The 16,283-nt window shown below is 48.1% G+C and overlaps 1 protein-coding gene and 3 pseudogenes across 1 annotated transcript; 2 read left to right on the top strand and 2 right to left on the bottom strand.

Annotated features, from left to right (window-relative positions):
* Positions 1 to 2,608: 2,608 nt before the first annotated feature.
* Positions 2,609 to 3,535, top strand: LOC133282362 (olfactory receptor 5G3-like; annotated as a pseudogene).
* A 3,387-nt stretch (positions 3,536 to 6,922) lies between these two features.
* Positions 6,923 to 7,878, top strand: LOC133282181 (olfactory receptor-like protein COR8). Its single transcript, XM_061478250.1, is given in 3 exon segments — positions 6,923 to 6,993; positions 6,995 to 7,105; positions 7,107 to 7,878. Coding segments are annotated over 3 exon segments (939 nt in total). The 5' UTR covers positions 6,923 to 6,937.
* Positions 7,879 to 10,758: 2,880 nt separating this feature from the next.
* LOC133282180 (olfactory receptor 2B11-like) lies at positions 10,759 to 11,215 on the bottom strand (annotated as a pseudogene).
* Positions 11,216 to 15,328: 4,113 nt separating this feature from the next.
* On the bottom strand, positions 15,329 to 16,283 carry LOC133282363 (olfactory receptor 8U3-like; annotated as a pseudogene).

Below are 16,283 nucleotides of genomic sequence, written 5' to 3'. Positions count from 1 at the left end.
CTGAGGCTCCTATGCCTGGTTTTACGACTGGAGAGAGAAGGAAAGGGGAGGATGTGGCTCTGGAAGGGGTTGGAACCCAAAATGGTGCCCAGATTGTGGGGATTTGCTCCCAGTGTGCACTGCCAGGGGATCCGGATGATCTCTGGTGGGAATCCGTGTGACATGCACTTTCTTTTCATGTTTGGCTGTAGAAGGAGGTTCCCCACAACCCCCATGAAGGCTTTAACCTGCCCGAGGGGAGACTGAGATGAGCTCTTAGGCAGAAGCTCTTCCCTGTGAGGGTGCTGATGCGCTGGCACAGGGTGCCCAGAGAAGCTGTGGCTGCCCCATCCCTGGCAGTGTTCAAGGGCAGGTTGGACACAGGGGCTTGGAGCAAGCTGCTCCAGTGGAAGGGGTCCCTGCCTGTGGCAGGGTTTGGAGCTGGAGGAACTTTAAGTTCCTTTCCAACACAAACCAGGCTGGGATTCTGTGATGGGCTTGGGAGCATCCATCAGAGCCACCAGCAACAGGGGCAACCCTAAAGCATCCCTTCAGAAGGGCCCTTTTCCCCTGGTGCTGCCCATTTCAGTCCTTTACCACACTCCTCATCTGTTCCTCCCTATCTCCTTCCTTCCACTTTTGGGCACCGCTCCCTCAGGCTCTCCTTTGTCTCTTGTGCTTCCAGCATGATGTGTGGAAGAAGGTGAATGTCATCATCAGGGAGAGCACAAGGACTGGGGCTGCCTGTGTCCCCCATGGGATTAAGAACCAAATTCCCCAGGAAGCCGTCATCAGGCAGAGGAAGGACAGGAGGGTGACCATGAGCAGCCAGCACAGAGGTACCAAGGCCAAGTCACGCCTGACCAACCTGAGTGACTTGGGTGATGTGAGCATTGATGTTTGCATGGACAAGAAGTAGAGGACAGCATTTACCTCACCGTTAGCAAGGTCACCACGATCTTCTGTTGGCTCATTTGCAGCCAAACTTGTGAGCTATGGTTTGAGTACAAGGAACTGAAAATGGGTGGAAAGCTGGTTCATTGCCTGTGGTGCCTGACATTGCTTATGGACCCTGGTACCAGCTCCCATTAGAGAGATTCCCCTCATCTTCCTGCCATGGTAATGTCAACCATGGCCCTTGTGAACCTGTAACTGCCTCAGAAATGCTTCAAAAGTGGATTTGAAAGGTTGGGTTGTTCTGTGGTTTGCTCTAAGGGAGCCCAAAGCCCTGTTGCTTGCTCAAGCTGAGGTCATCTCCTCTGGGTATATTTCTTCTCCGAACTAATCAACACAGAGAAGAGATAATGACCTGCTTTGGGCTTTGTCACCTCCTGGGGCACAAAGAGATTCATAGTCCCCACATCCTCACGTCACTTGAAATAGGAAGGGGGTTTGCTGATGCTGGTTCATTCCCAGGCTCCCTGCACAGCTCCAGGCACGTTCATCTTCACATCCATCTCCGAGAGCATGAGGAGGCCAGCAGAGACAGACCTGAGATGTAAGTGACGGGCAGCATCTTCCAGCCCATCATTGTCCTGTGGTTCTCTCTTGCCAACAAGCAGCAGCTCCTGTCTTCATCTCCTGCCCTACTGCAGGGTCCTGGGCTGCTTGATGATGCTCTGGGCTTTCCAGGGAGCTGCTTGTGCTGTGTGATCCCCACGCTGCTGCTGAGAAGGCAGGTTTGGAGATCACCCAGGTGGAGAACACACTCAGGAGACTTCCTCTCCTCACTGACCAGAAAGGGCTTCTGGATGAGCACCAGAAGCTTTCCTGTACAGGACATTCAGGGTGCTCCCCATTGCTGAGATGAGGCAGCTCGAAAAGATGACTTTTTTCCCCAAAAACATGTTTGAGAAGAGATTGCTGAGCTCTGGGGTTTGCCCACTTCTATTGGAGACTCAAGGAACAAGTTAACCAATAAAAGGTTTTAGATCTGACAAAGTGTGTCAGGAGGGAGGGGAAACTGATATTAACCACTGTGTAAGGTTGCATAGGATCATAGTATGGTTTGTGTTGGAAGAGATCTTAAATCTCACTCAATTCCAACCGCCTGTGATGGCCAGAGACACCTTCCACTAGAGCAGGTTGCCCTGTCCAACCTGTACTTTCCATAGGTCAGGAATTTGTTCAAGTTAGAAAGAAACCGAAGCAGAGAGGGAAGAAGCAGGTGGTTGGCAAATGCCCATGAGAGGATGAAGGATCAACTGTGCACTGTGAAAACATCACGTTTCTCTGTGTTCCAGGTTGATCCAGATGGTCTCCAAGCCCCAGGCTCAGCATTAACGCAGGCAATGAAGTGCAGCACTAAGGTAAAGCTACCTGGGTGTGCTACCTCCCCACTGCTTTCCACAGGGGTCATTGATCAACATCTCAAGGTGAGTCAGAGGAGCAGGCACCATGTTGTGCCATGGTGTTTAACTGCTTGAGCACCCCTTTGTTCTACCTGTGCTGGCACACGACTTTCACCAACCTGTTCCTCATTGATCTGTACCTGAACTCTCCCTTTCCATCCTGCAGGACTGTCTCTGAGCAGCTCCCACCACACAGAGGCTTTTCCACCTGGGACATCCCTGCCTCTTGGAGAAGAAACCTCCAGCCACGAGCTCACACACAAGGCACCATCCAGCCCATGGCACAAAGCAATTGCACCCAAGTGACCAAGTTCAGCCTGGCAGGGTTCACAGAGGACCCGGTGACTCAGGTCTACTTGTTCCTGCTCTTCCTGCTCACCTACCTTGTCACCATTGTGGGCAACCTGGGCATCATCATCTTAATCAGGGCCAGCCCGCACCTCCTCTCCCCCATGTATTATTTCCTGGGCAATCTGGCCTTTGTAGACCTCTGTTCTTCCAGCATCGTCACCCCCAAGATGTTGGTTAGCTTGGTGTTGGAGAAGAAGAGCATTGCTTATGCTGGGTGTGTGGCTCAGGTCTTCATCTATGATATCTTTGGGATAACTGGATGTTTCCTGCTGGCTGCAATGGCCTATGACCGTTACGTGGCCATTTGCCATCCCCTGCTGTACCCCCTTGTCATGTCCCCAAAGTGCTGTTTCCAGCTGGTGACTGGCTCATAACTCGTGGGGCTGACCAATGGTGTGGGACAGACCATCAGCATGTCCACCCTGTCCTTCTGCAGCTCCAGCACCATCGACCTCTTCTTTTGTGACATTTCCCCCCTCATCTCACTCTCCACCTCTGACACCACCCTCAGCCACATCATCCTGACCACTGCAGCATCTCTCTTTGGTGTGTCCAGCAGCCTGGTTATCCTGCTCTCCTACGTGGCCATCATCGCCACCATCCTGAGCATCAATTCAGCCGAGGGCAAGCGCAAAGCCTTCTCCACCTGCACCTCCCACCTCACCACTGTCAGCATCTTCTATGGAGCTTCCTTTTTTATGTATTTATTCCCCAGCTCAGACAGCTCAAGAGGAGGAGATAAATGGGCTCTGGTGCTCTACACCGTGGTGACTCCCATTCTGAACCCCTTGATCTACAGCCTGAGGAATAAGGAGATGAAGGAGGCTCTGAGAAGACTGTTGAAAATAAAGTGATATTGAATGTTGTAAGTTTAGGGCCAAATAAAATAGAGATACTGGGGGAGATGCTCGGGTTTTGGTTAGGTATGGACAACATGTTGGGGGTCTTCTGCACCTGGACTTACACGATGCACTGGTTGATGTGATTGAGAATAAAACTAATTTCACTCTCCAAACTTTGATAAATCTATTTAGTAGTTAATTTCAACTAATTGGTTAATTAGTATTTTATTTCACCTAATCAAGACACAGGTAGACAACTACAAGCATGCACTTCTCTTCATCTTAGTATGAGGGGGGACCTTATCTCTCTCTACACCTGCCCGACAGGAGGATGGAGCCAGGTGAGGCTGGGCTCTTCTCCCAGGGAACAAGGGATGGGACAAGGGGAAATGGCCTCAAGCTGCACCAGGGCAGGTTTAGATGGAGCTGAAGAACAATTCCTGCCCCAGAGGGTGCTCAGGCATTGGAACAGGCTGCCCAGGGCAGGGCTGCAGGCACCGGTTCTGCAGGTGTTCACAAACCTATAGGCAAGGCTTCAGTGTCATGGGTTAGTGGTGGCCTTGGCAGTGCTGTGGAACGGCTGAACTTGGTGAGCTTAAAGCTCTTTTCCTTTTTGCTCTCCCTTTTGTTTGGCAAATGAGAATAAACAGAGAGTGAATTCTATCGTTCCACTGAATCAAACTCCATTTCTTGACGGTGTTGTTAAAATCATTAAGAGCTTTAAGAAAAGGACAAAAACACCTTTAGCAAGAGAAATAGAGATGACAGCAAATAAGTGTGATGCCATGCAGGCAGTATTTTTAGGTTTTGATGTACAAACCTCATTCAATGATTTCCAGCACCATTCACCTCATTTCATTTCAGACAGCAAAGAATTTAAGTGAAATATAGTACTTGTGTGACCTCTGTTATGAATGAAAGCACTTTGAAAGCATTTTAAGACGTGATAGTGATGAATCCTCACCAAAGGGCAGATACTATCAAGGAACCCCTGTCCCCTGATCCACACCTTTGCTTTCTATTCCCCTGTTGGCAGCAATAGAAGCCATGATCTCCATGGCAGCTTGATCACAACAGAGCACAGGAGCTGTGGTGTTGCTCATCAGCCTTCAGACCTCCTATGTGTCAGCCCATGGCAGCCTGCATGAATGGCATTGCCTGCACTTAAGTCTCTTCTGTTGCCTTCCTGCGCAGAGAGCTGATGGGTGATGGACACACATTGCATACATAAACCATCCCATTACTTCAGCCCATAGGCCTGCAGCCACTGCCAGGAGCATGGTAAAATCTGGAGCCATGGCTGAGCCTTAGGGCTATCCTGGAGACATGCAATAACCTAGGCTGGAGGTAGAAGCTCCATGATTGAATTGAATCAAGCCAGGATCAAAGTGTTTGCTCATTTCTTAACAACACACAACTCACAGGCACCCAGGGTCAATCAGCTGAATCCTGCTTTCTTCCCAAAGCTTCCTGATAATTCCCTGGTTATTATTTAACCCAGATGACAGTTGTTTTCCTGCTGAGTCTTGGGGACAACCAGGAGCAGAGATTTCACACCCTCCCTGGCCCCTATTTCAGTGTTTGACAGCTCTTAAAGTGGGGTTTTTCCCCACCCTCTGTTTCTAACTGGAATTTCCCATGCTGCAAATTCACAATAGGAAATCTCAGATTTACCCTTATCTGCAAGATAAAGCACATGGAGAACTTTCAGATGGCATCAAGTCAAAAAGAGTGTGAAACCATTAATTCTTGCATTAATCCTTTCTCTGTCCCTGAAATCTTAGAATCAGGGAAAGGTTTGGGTTGGAAGGGACCTTAAAGCTCCTCCAGCTCCAACCCCTGCCACGGGCAGGGACCCCTTCCACTGGAGCAGCTTGCTCCAAGCCCCAGTGCCCAACCTGGCCTTGAACACTGCCAGGGATGGGGCAGCCACAGCTTCTCTGGGCACCCTGTGCCAGTGTCTCAGCACCCTCACAAGGAGCAATTTCTGCCTAATAGCTCACCTCAATATCCCCTCTGTCATTTCACATGACCAAACCTTGTGGTCTGGAGTTGAAATATTTGGAAACATCAGTTAATATTTCCTTAAAACCAGAAATAACACCAGAAATCATTTGCTAATATAAAACATGAGCTCAGATACCAGTTGGTTTGATGCCAGCAGGGCAAAGCCACCAGCTTCTCCCTTTTGCTCTCTGAACCCTGAAATAAAGTTTATTGTTATGTTTAATAACATTTAAATAATAAAATATATTAATTTCAAGTAATATTTAAGTAACAATCTCTTTGGACAACAACTTTCTTTCCAATACACAGTCACTGTCAGGTCTCAGGCTGCAGCCAGAGAAACTCTTGTCCATCCCAGCACAGAATGTAGCCCTGGTTTAAGGAGAAGCGTGTTTTCCAGTGTCTTGTTTTAAACCCTAGCCAGAAGACAGCTTGTTCACTCACTCCCAGTGAGTGGTGCCAGGCTGAGAGCAATTGAGGCCCCCCCACCCCCCACTGGGGCTCTCCCCTTCCCTGCTCCTGTGAGGGATGGGGAGGAGGATCGAATGAGTGCAACTCCCACGAGTTGAGACAAGAACAGTTCAGCAACCAATGTACAACACAAATCGCCACCACTACCACCAACAACAACAATGATAAGAGAAGATAACAAGGGAAGAGAATACAACACCACCGGCCAAGAAAGCGAGTTCCACCCGGAAGCCCGTGTCCTTCCAGGTAACTCCCAGTTACCCCCCACTCCGGGCATGACGTGCTGTGGTATGGAATACCTCCCTGGCTAGCCCGAGTCAGGCGCCCCATCTCTGCTTCCTCACAGCTTCCCCTCCTCCCTGGCAGAGCATGAGCCTCACAAAGTCCTTGGTCAGGGTAAACATCACTTAGCAACAACCGAAAACATTGGTATCACCAGCACTGTTCCCAGGCTGGAAGTCAAAACACAGCACTGCACCAGCTAGCACAAAGGAGAAACATGACTGCTACTGCTGAACCCAGGACAACACTCAGATGTTTTCAGTCTTTCTCATGGAGCAAATGGAATGTACAGTCCCTTTTTCTGCCCCCTTAATGAAATGTCATGACAAGTTTGCAAGTTCTTCAGCTCTTCTCCAGTTTTCAAATGGTTCAAGATTGGGTTTGGGTTTTTTAAAGGAAAAGGTCTGATTTAGCCTCATGATTAAGAGATTTCTGAAGGGTTTTTGGATGTGTTTCTCTGCCTGTGAAGATTCACCAAGAACCACAGTTAGATGTTGCCTCAACTATCAAATCTTTATTGCTCTAATGTCCAGCCTAACAGAGTACATGCAAGCCACATGGCATTGCTCTTCCCTATTTCACTCCTTCTTTCCTCCTTCCCACAGGGATGCTGCCATGCAATACAGTAACAGGGCTGAAGGCAACCACACCGCAATGACCCACTTCATCCTCCTTGGCCTGACAAGGGAGCCCAAGATGCAGACTCCTCTCTGTAATCTTCTTCATGATTTATCTCATCACTCTCATGGGCAACCTTGGGCTGATGGCACTGATCAAGACAAGCCCCCAGCTGCACACCCCCATGTACTTCTTCCTCTGCAATCTCTGTTCTCGATCTTTGCTACTCCTCTGTCTTTGCTCCAAAGCTGCTTCTTGCCTTCTTGGTGGAAAACAAAACCATCTCTTACCCTGCCTGCTTCCTGCAGCATTTCTTCCTCCTCATGTTTGTGACCACAGAGGTGCTCTTGCTGGCTGTGATGGCTTATGACCGCTATGTAGCCATCTGCAACCCACTGCTCTACACGGTTTCCATGCCCCAGGGGGTCTGTGTTCAGCTGGTGGCTGCATCATACATGGGGGGGATTTTGAACTCCCTAATCCAAACCTGTTGCTTGCTGCTGTTGCCTTTCTGCGGTCCAAACACCATCAACCATTACTTCTGTGACACTAACCCCTTGCTGAAGCTCTCCTGCTCCAACAGCCACCTCAATGAGCTTTTGCTTGTAATTCTTCATGGGAGCATTTCCATGTCTGTGCTCATCCTCATCATCACCTCCTATGTATACATCCTCTTGTCCATCCTGAGGATTAGGTCTGCTGAAGGAAGGCACAAAGCCTTCTCTACTTGTGCCTCCCACCTCCTGACCGTTACCTTGTTCTACGTCCCTGCTGGGCTCAGCCACATGCAATCATCTTCCAAGTACTCCCTGAAGACAGAGAAAGTCACCACTGTGTTTTACACCCTCCTTGTCCCTATGCTCAACCCTCTGATCTACAGCTTGAGGAACAAGGATGTTAAAGATGCCTTTAGGAAAGCAACAGCAAATAACCTCATTGCGAGCTGCTCATTGACCAACCCGGTCCCAGCTGGTTGATAGAACTCCTAATCTTTCCCTTTTTATCTCATTTGGTGTCAGCTGTCTGGAAGAGGAAGGAACTGAATGTCTTTACAGGAGCAGGTACAGCACATTCTAACCATGCTTTAAACTCTGCAGAGACTCAGTGATGTTAAGCATCCCCTCAATATAGGTCTCTGATAAATGTTCTCTTGTCATCTCTTGTTTTTTTTAGGGGGGGAAATAGATGTGATATCATAGGAGGTGGCAAAAATAAGCCCATGAGGAATTTCCCTCTTCAGTTTAACTTTAGAAGTTGCACTGATTCAAGCAGTGATTCATCCAGAGGTAAGTTCAAAGGGGGATGAAGGGTTTTGAGGACGTATATCTGAAAAACATCACTTTACTTTGGGCTAACGCAAGGAAATGCATAAAATCCCATTTGCTTCCAGAAGGATGGGCAGTGCAAAGTAAGGAAACGGGAGGAGAAGCAGAGCCACTGAGCTGCCAGAGGATGAGCATGGTACCTGCTGTGATTGAGCATTGGGAAGATGCTAAATCGCTGTGTGACCAGAACATCCCAGCCTGGAGGCAGCAGAGCTGTGTCTGTCATCCTGCACCTTCCTTCCTACCACCGCAAACATCCAGCTCAGCCAAAGAGGTTTCACAGCACAGTGTGGGTTGGAGGGAGCTTAAAGGTCACCTATTTCTAACCTCCTTGCTGTGGGCCTCATCTCACATCTGGTTTAGGAGAAGTAGCAGCTGAGAGTAGGATTCTCCCCTATTGACGAGGATTTTAGTATGATTGAATGTAATGACTTTAGGGAGAAGTATGTTTCTTCCCCTATTTTCTTCCCGTGGGGCTGCTGTAAGTGATATTTCCTCCCTCCCAACTCTTCCCCAACACAACCTGCTAACTGAGAAGGTACCACTGAGGAATGCTGCAGAACTTCATGCTCTGCAAAGCAGAAATAACCAACTGCAACCTGTTAGAGACCTTTAGCAGTAAGCTCTTTCTGTAGCAAATAGAGACCTGGATGCATTGCAGGAGAGGGGGGGGATCATTTGTTACTTCATGGTACTTTGCACATGGCTGCACTCAAGTTAGTCCTGGCGTGTTTTTCATAGCTAAAAATAAAAGAGAAAGACTCCCAGCATCATTTCTGTTAGTTGGACATGGAAATCATGACTAAGCATACTCACTGTATGCTATGCCTAGAATTTTAACTTCTTTTTTCCCCCTCAGATGTAGGAGTTTGCATTTGGATGCCTGATGTAGAGTAAACCAAAATCTATCTGGAGCACCCAGTTGAACAGGGGTCATTTTCCCTAAGAGACAGACACAGACAAGGAGGGGGAGATGTTTATAACACTTAGTTTCCATTAGAGCTTGCCTTGTCCCTAGCTTGGACACCAGAGGGTCTTGCCTCTCATTGAGAGTTGTTTGTGCTGTTTGCATGATGCAAGGTGCCTCAAGGGAGCAGCCAGGACCAGTTATTCCCAGTGGGAAGGCAAGCTGGGAGCTGAAAGTGGCCACAAAACAGAGCACAGTCCCCCTGTGCCTGAGCACAGCAGCAGCTTCCACTGATAGCCCAGGGGAAACTGAGAGTCAGGTTCATGGTTGCTACTGACCAGGAGCAAGCCCAGTTACAGCAGAGCCCTGGAAGTGGGCCCAGTGCCAGGACTGAGCTTAAATAGAGCCTGAGCCCTTGGCAGGGGGTGTGTGAGAAGGACCCAGGTGATGCTGGCCATGGCAATTACTGTGGCTGCACTCCCTGATGTCTCAAGGAGAGGGGAACTGGGTTTTCCACCACCCAATGCCCTAAACACAGCGGCAGCTCTGAATTCAGCTCCCTCTGATGTATTCCTGTGTGCAGAGGATGAAAGAATGGAGCCGAAAGGAGCAAAGAGCTCCTTTATTGTGTTAATGAGAATCATCCCTCCTCAGTTATGCAAAATCATGGAATCATGGAATGGTTTGGGTTGGAAGGCAGCTTAAGGCTCCTCCAGCTCCAACCCCAACCCCTTCCACTGGAGCAGCTTGCTCCAAGCCCCTGTGTCCAACCTGGCCTTGAACACTGCCAGGGATGGGGCAGCCACAGCTTCTCTGGGCACCCTTTGCCAGCGCCTCAGCACCCTCACAGGGAAGAGCTTCTGCCTAAGAGCTCATCTCAGTCTCCCCTCTGGCAGCTTCAAGACATTCCCCTTGGCCTGTCCCTGCAGGCCCTTGGCCAAAGCCCTCCTGCAGGTTTCTTGTAGTCCCCTTCAGACACTGGAAGCTGCTCTGTGCACTCTAAACGGCTCCTCAGCCTGGCCCCATAGGGGAGGTGATCCAGCCCCTGAGCATCCTTGTTGCATCTCTTGACTTGCTCCAGCAGCTTCGTGTCCTCCTGGTGTTGGAGACACCAGGGCTGTATCAAATCCTCTTGACCTTCCACCAGTTCATCATTGAGGAAATCCTTATAAAGCAGGCAATGGAGACAGTGGTCAGTGCCTTACCTCAAGCCTGAGCCTCCTTTTTGTGGGCTCTACTTTCATTTAGCACAATTTAGACACAAAACACATGGTGCTGTCTCAGGCCTGTTATTAAATACCTGATACTTATTTGGATGAATTACTGAAGGCTCAGGCCTTGCTTAAAACAGCCTGAAGCTGTTTGAAGAGAACCATTCGTTGTGCAGGTTCTCCATACCCTGCACTTGCTGTAATAATGACCAGTAGTGAACAATAATGACCAATAATGGCCAGTAATGCTCAATTCCATAATCACATATTCCACATATTCCTTCCTTACCTCCACAGTACTGAAGAGCTCCAAATGTGCTTTCAAACCCTGCATAGATGTGGCAGCAGCTTTCGCTCCCACAGCCTCCTCAGAGCCGCCTTCACCTCCTTGTTCCTCAAGCTGTAGATGAGGGGGTTGAGGGTTGGGGTGAGGATGCAGTAACACACCGACACCAGCTTTGCCTGATCCCATGAGGATGCCTCATGAGGCTGGACATAGGTGAGGATCGCGGGTGCGTAGAAGATGGTGATGGCAGCCAAGTGGAAGGTCGCAGGTAGAGAAGACCTTGAGCCTCTTCGTGGCCAAAGGGATCTGCAGGACGGTGTGGAGGATGTAGGTGTAGGACACCAGGATCATCAGGAGAGAGACCATGGTGTTAAACACAGTGTTGTAAACCTGCAAGACCTCATTTGTGCTTGTGTCTGAGCAGGAGAGCTGCAGGAGGGTGGGCAGCTCACAGAAGAAGTGGTTGATGCTCCTGGCCTGACAGAAGGACAACCTCCCTGCCAGCATGATGTGCACCAGGGAGGTGAGGAACCCGATGGTGTACACCAGCACCATCATGCCATAGCAACGCGCCCTGGTCATGGTAGTGGTGTAGAGCAGGGGCTTGCACACAGCCGTGTATCGGTCATAAGCCATTACCCCAAGCAGGAAGCACTCACAGACAGCCAGAGCCATGAAAACATACATCTGGGCAAAGCAACCCCAAAAGGAGATGTGGCTTCTCCCCAGCAGGAATGTCTCCAGAGCTTTTGGGATGATAGCAGAGGAAAGGCAAACATCCATGCAAGATAAGTGGCTCAGGAAGAAGTACATGGGGATGTGGAGGTGGGGGTCAGTGTTGATCAGCAGGATCATCGTCAGGTTCCTCAGCACTATTAAAACATAGAGGGATAAGAAGACTGTGAAGATGGTGGTTTGTAGCTCTGGGGCATCAGAGAAACCCAAGAGTATGAAGCTGGAGAGAACCGTGATGTTTCCTGTATTTGTCATTTCAACAAGTTGATGGATTTGGATTGAAATGAAAGGAATCACTGAAATACATCCCTTAGAGATAAATAATGTGGAAGTTTAGTTAGCGTTTAATCCACAAAGTAAATGCAATGGAGAATGGTGTATTTGTAATGGTGTATTTCTGTGTGTAGCCCAAGATCTGAAGTCAAAGAGGTGAATGAGCTCATTACACAACCTGAAATTAAAAGAGAATAATTCTACGATGATTGATATACACTGCACTAATGAAACACTGGGAAACATCATGTCTATCCAAATGTAATGCAACAAAATCAAATTAGTACGTCCACAAATGTGGAAAACAGAAAACATTTTGTCTTTTCTGATTTCTGGGAATTTTAAGGACCTTTTTTTCCCTCTTTTTCTGTATTTTTCAGAGTGGATCAGTGCTCTTCTCTAGATTCATTACTTGTGCTGCATCCTTTTCATCACAACACAAAGCCATGTACTTGAAATTTGCTTTAAGTTCTAAGTTTATCTGCTTTTGAGGGACTCCCACCCTGCATAATGTTAAGGGAAAGCAGTGGTCTTGGCTCCAGCAGAGCTTTCCTGTGATTGCAGTGAGCTGCCTATGACCAACCCAAATATGCACCTAAGGGTGTAAAATACATCATATATAAACCAAAATTTTAAGGCTTTAGCTTGGATATTCTCCACAATTCAATTTCTCTGCAGATGAATTACTTGATGGAATATCAATCTATGAATGGCTACATCAGTGCTAAAATACCCCTAAATCTGTTGTAGATGGGGTCAGGAACGTGGGTTTTTGAAGCAAAGCTACCCCGTACTAGCGCACGTTTACTCAAACCACATACTATCATAGAATGCTTTGGGTTGAAGGGACCTTAAAACTCATCCAGTCCCAGCCTCCTGCCAAGAACCCCCACCCTGCATAAAGTTAAGGGAATACAGTGGTCTTAGCTCTAGCAGAGCTTTGCTGGGATTGCAGTGAGCTTCCTATGACCAACCCAAATATCCATCTAAGAGTGTAAAATACAAAATATACCATATATAAATCAAATTTTTAAGGCTTTAGCTTGGATATTCTCATGCTAAAATATCGCTAAATCAGTTGTAGATGGGGTCAGGAAGGTTGGTGTTTTTGAAGCAAACCTACCCCTTACTAGGGCACTTTTATTCACATCATCGGATATAAGACAATATTTTGGGTTGAAGGCAGGTTAAAGCTCACCCAGCTCCAAGCCCTGCCATGGGCAGGGATGCCTTCCACTGGAGCAACTTGCTCCAAGCCGCTGTGTCCAAACTGGCCATGAACACTGACAAGGATGGGGCAGCCACAGCTTCTTGGGCACCCTGTGCCAGTGCCTCAGCACCCTCACAGGGAAGAACTTCCTTAACTCAAACCTGAATTTCTCTGTTTTAGTTTAAACCCATCACCCCTTGCCCTATCAATACAGTCCCTGAAGAACAGTGAAATTCAACATGCCATCAAAGCATGGGAGAGGCAGCATGACCAGGGTCAAACTGGACCCACCACCCATCAAACCCTTTTGTACCTGCTTGGTTAAAGAGGAAGGTGGTGGTGGATGCAGTGCCTGCAGCTCGTCCTGGAGACCATGCGATGGGTTGAAGGAGAGATGCTTGGGAGCAGGATGCTCCAGGCTGGCTGCTGGAGGGGTTTTATCTCACAGGAGGCATTACCTCAGAGGTTTGTATTGTGCAAACTGTTCTCCCAAAGGACCCTCCTCCATCGGATAATTAGTTTGACTTGATCAGCAAAACAACCTCTCAAGTCCTCTCTCCCCAGACTCCTTCTGGCTGCATCAACACCTCCAAGACCAGTTCTCCTGTAGAGACCTACCCAGGAAGACAGGCCCAGGACAGTTTGCTTTGTATTTCCCCATCTATCACATAACTCTTCTTTTCTGTGTTTCCTGAGAAAGCCCTTTACATCCACAGAGATCATCTAATATTGCATTGAAGGGAGCTGAAAACAAGCACAACAAAGCATCCTCTGTGTGGATGGTTTGTGCTGGTCATGGGGAGTCCTTTCCATCGCATGCATTTACTTCCATACACTTCACTAGTGATTGTACAGCACTTTGGTCAAAAGCATTGGCTCAAAATGTGGCTGCGTTGAGGATATATCAGGATGAAGTCAGATTTCCCAGTCTTCATCTGAAGAATCCTGAGTGCCGGTGTGTCCTGAATGCTTCTCCTACATGAAGAGATATTATAAAACCCTTGGTAGAAAAATTAACAGATAACCTTGTCCCAGACATTTAGAAAACACAAAGGATGGGGCAAACAGGGGAGAAAACCGAGCTATGAAAGTGTGGTAAAGGAGGAAGAAGTACACAGGTGGCTTTAAATGTTTTCAATGCAAACATTGTTTTCTGCTAGAAAGCACCAGACTGACAGTCCAGGAGATGGACTGGAGGAGGGTAGAAAAGGATTTCTGAGTGGTTTTGAATGTCTTTCTTCCCCATTGGGTACTGGGCTAAAACCAAGGCTTGTGAAGTGGGAAAATCAATATAACAGAGAGAGAAATAACTCTCAATCAAATTCTGGAAAGAAGAAAAGTATGTAATTCAAAGATTATTTAAGGGAACTACATGAAGGCAAAAAAAGCCACTAAGAATGCCTGGGTGCACTTGTGCAGGGTGAATAATGCAGCTTGAAGTCCCAGATGCAGACAGCTGGGTACTGCACTTGCTCCATCAGCTTTGTCAGAGGACCTAGCCCAGCAGAACCTTGGCTTTTCAGCAGGGAGGAGGACCCCAAATCCTCCCTCCTAACAGCACTCAGGTTTTTTAAAACCCTACTTAAATTCACAGCAGAGCAGAGGCTCAGATATGACTTGTCCCCATTTCCCACAAGGGCTTTGACTTCAAGAGACTGACAGCTTTATTTCTTAGAATTGCAGCCTGGTTTGTGTTGGAAGGGACCTTAAAGGCCCTCCAGTTCCAACCCCTGCCACGGACAGGGACACCTTGTACTAGGGAAGCTTGCTCCAAGCCCCTGTGTCCAACCTGGCCTTGAACACTGCCAGCGATGGGGCAGCCACAGCTTCTCTGGGCACCCTTTGCCAGTGCCTCATCACCCTCCCAGGGAAGAGCTTCTGCCTAAGAGCTCACCTCAATATCCCCTCTGTCATTTCACGTGACCAAACCTTGCGGGCTGGAGTTGAAATACATGGAAATATCAGTTAATGTTTCCTTAAAACCAGAAATAACACCAGAAATCATTTCCTAATATAAAACATGAGCTTAGATATCTGCTGGTCTGATGCCAGCAGGGCAAAGCCACCACCTACCTTCTCCCTTTTGCACTCTGAACCCTGAAATAAAGTTTATTGTTATGTTTAATAACATTTAAATAAAAAAAATATATTAATTTCAAGTAATATTTAAGTAGCAATCACTTTGGACAACAACTTTCTTTCCAGTACACAGTCACTGTCAGGTCTCAGGCTGCAGCCAGAGAAAGTCCTGTCCATGCCAGCACAGAATGTAGCCTTGGTTTAAGGAGAAGCGTGTTTTCCAGCTGTCATGCTTCCAAGTATGCTTAGTCCCTTCTTTGTGAAGGTGCTATATCCACCCATACTTGAAGGTGCTATATCCAACCATCCTCATTAAGGTGCAATATCGAACCATCCTTGAAGGTGCAATATCCATCCTGCTGCTTCTCACCAGGGCAGGGTAGCCCTCTCCTTTCAGCTGACTAGGAACCATGAATGGACAAAGAGGAGAAGACTCTACTTTTTGCTATCCTCATGGCATTCTTCATATCCGCATTTCTTAGGCTGTAGATGAGCAGGTTAAGCATGGGGACAGCCACAGAGTGCATCATGGAGACCACCTCGTCATGCTTTGAGGACTGCCGGGACCTAGGGCGCAGGTACATGAAGAGGGAGCTGCCATAGTACAAAGCAATGGAGATGAAGTGAGAGGCACAGGTGGAGAAAGCTTTACATCGACCAGCCACAGACTGAATCCGCATGACAATGGAAAGGACCAACAAGTAGGAGATGAGGATGAAGACCGTGGAGCTCAGTACCTTGAACCCCACCACGGCAACAACCATCACCTCGATGGCAGGGGTGTCAGAGCAGGAGAGGGCTAGCAGTGGTGGTCCATCACAGAAGAAGTGATTGATCGTCTTGGACCGACAGAACGGGAGACGAGATATGGAAACCGTGTGTGTGGTAGAGCTGATCACGCCAGCTAAGTAGGCACCAGCCAACAACCCAATGCAAAGCCTTTGGGACATGACCATGGAGTAGGATAAGGGGGTTACAAATGGCCATGTAGCGATCATAAGCCTTAGCAGCCAGCACGTAGCACTTGGTGGTGGCACAGGTTGCAAAGGAGAGGAGCTGGGTGGCACATCTAATGAAGGAAATCACCTTCTGCTCCACTAGAACATTGAGCAAGGCTTGAGGGATGATGGTAGAGGAGTAGCAGACATCCAGGAGAGACAAGTGGCTTAGGAAGAAGTACATGGGGGTGTGTAGGCAGGAATCCGTTCTGATTAATGTAATTAATTGCAGGTTTCCTATGAAGGTAACCACATAGATGGCAAGGAATAAGACAAAGCACATCACCCACAGGTCTTCCCTGTTTGTGAAGCCCAGGAGAATAAGCTCAGAGGGGAACGTATAATTATCATCAACCAT

This window comes from Pezoporus flaviventris, unplaced genomic scaffold (genome assembly GCF_033815535.1).
Source record: "Pezoporus flaviventris isolate CSIRO_AGI_PZ_B2104156 unplaced genomic scaffold, CSIRO_AGI_Pfla_v1 ptg000116l, whole genome shotgun sequence".
In the NCBI taxonomy this organism is placed as follows: Eukaryota; Metazoa; Chordata; class Aves; order Psittaciformes; family Psittacidae; genus Pezoporus; species Pezoporus flaviventris.
This window is presented reverse-complemented; position numbering and strand designations above follow the sequence as displayed.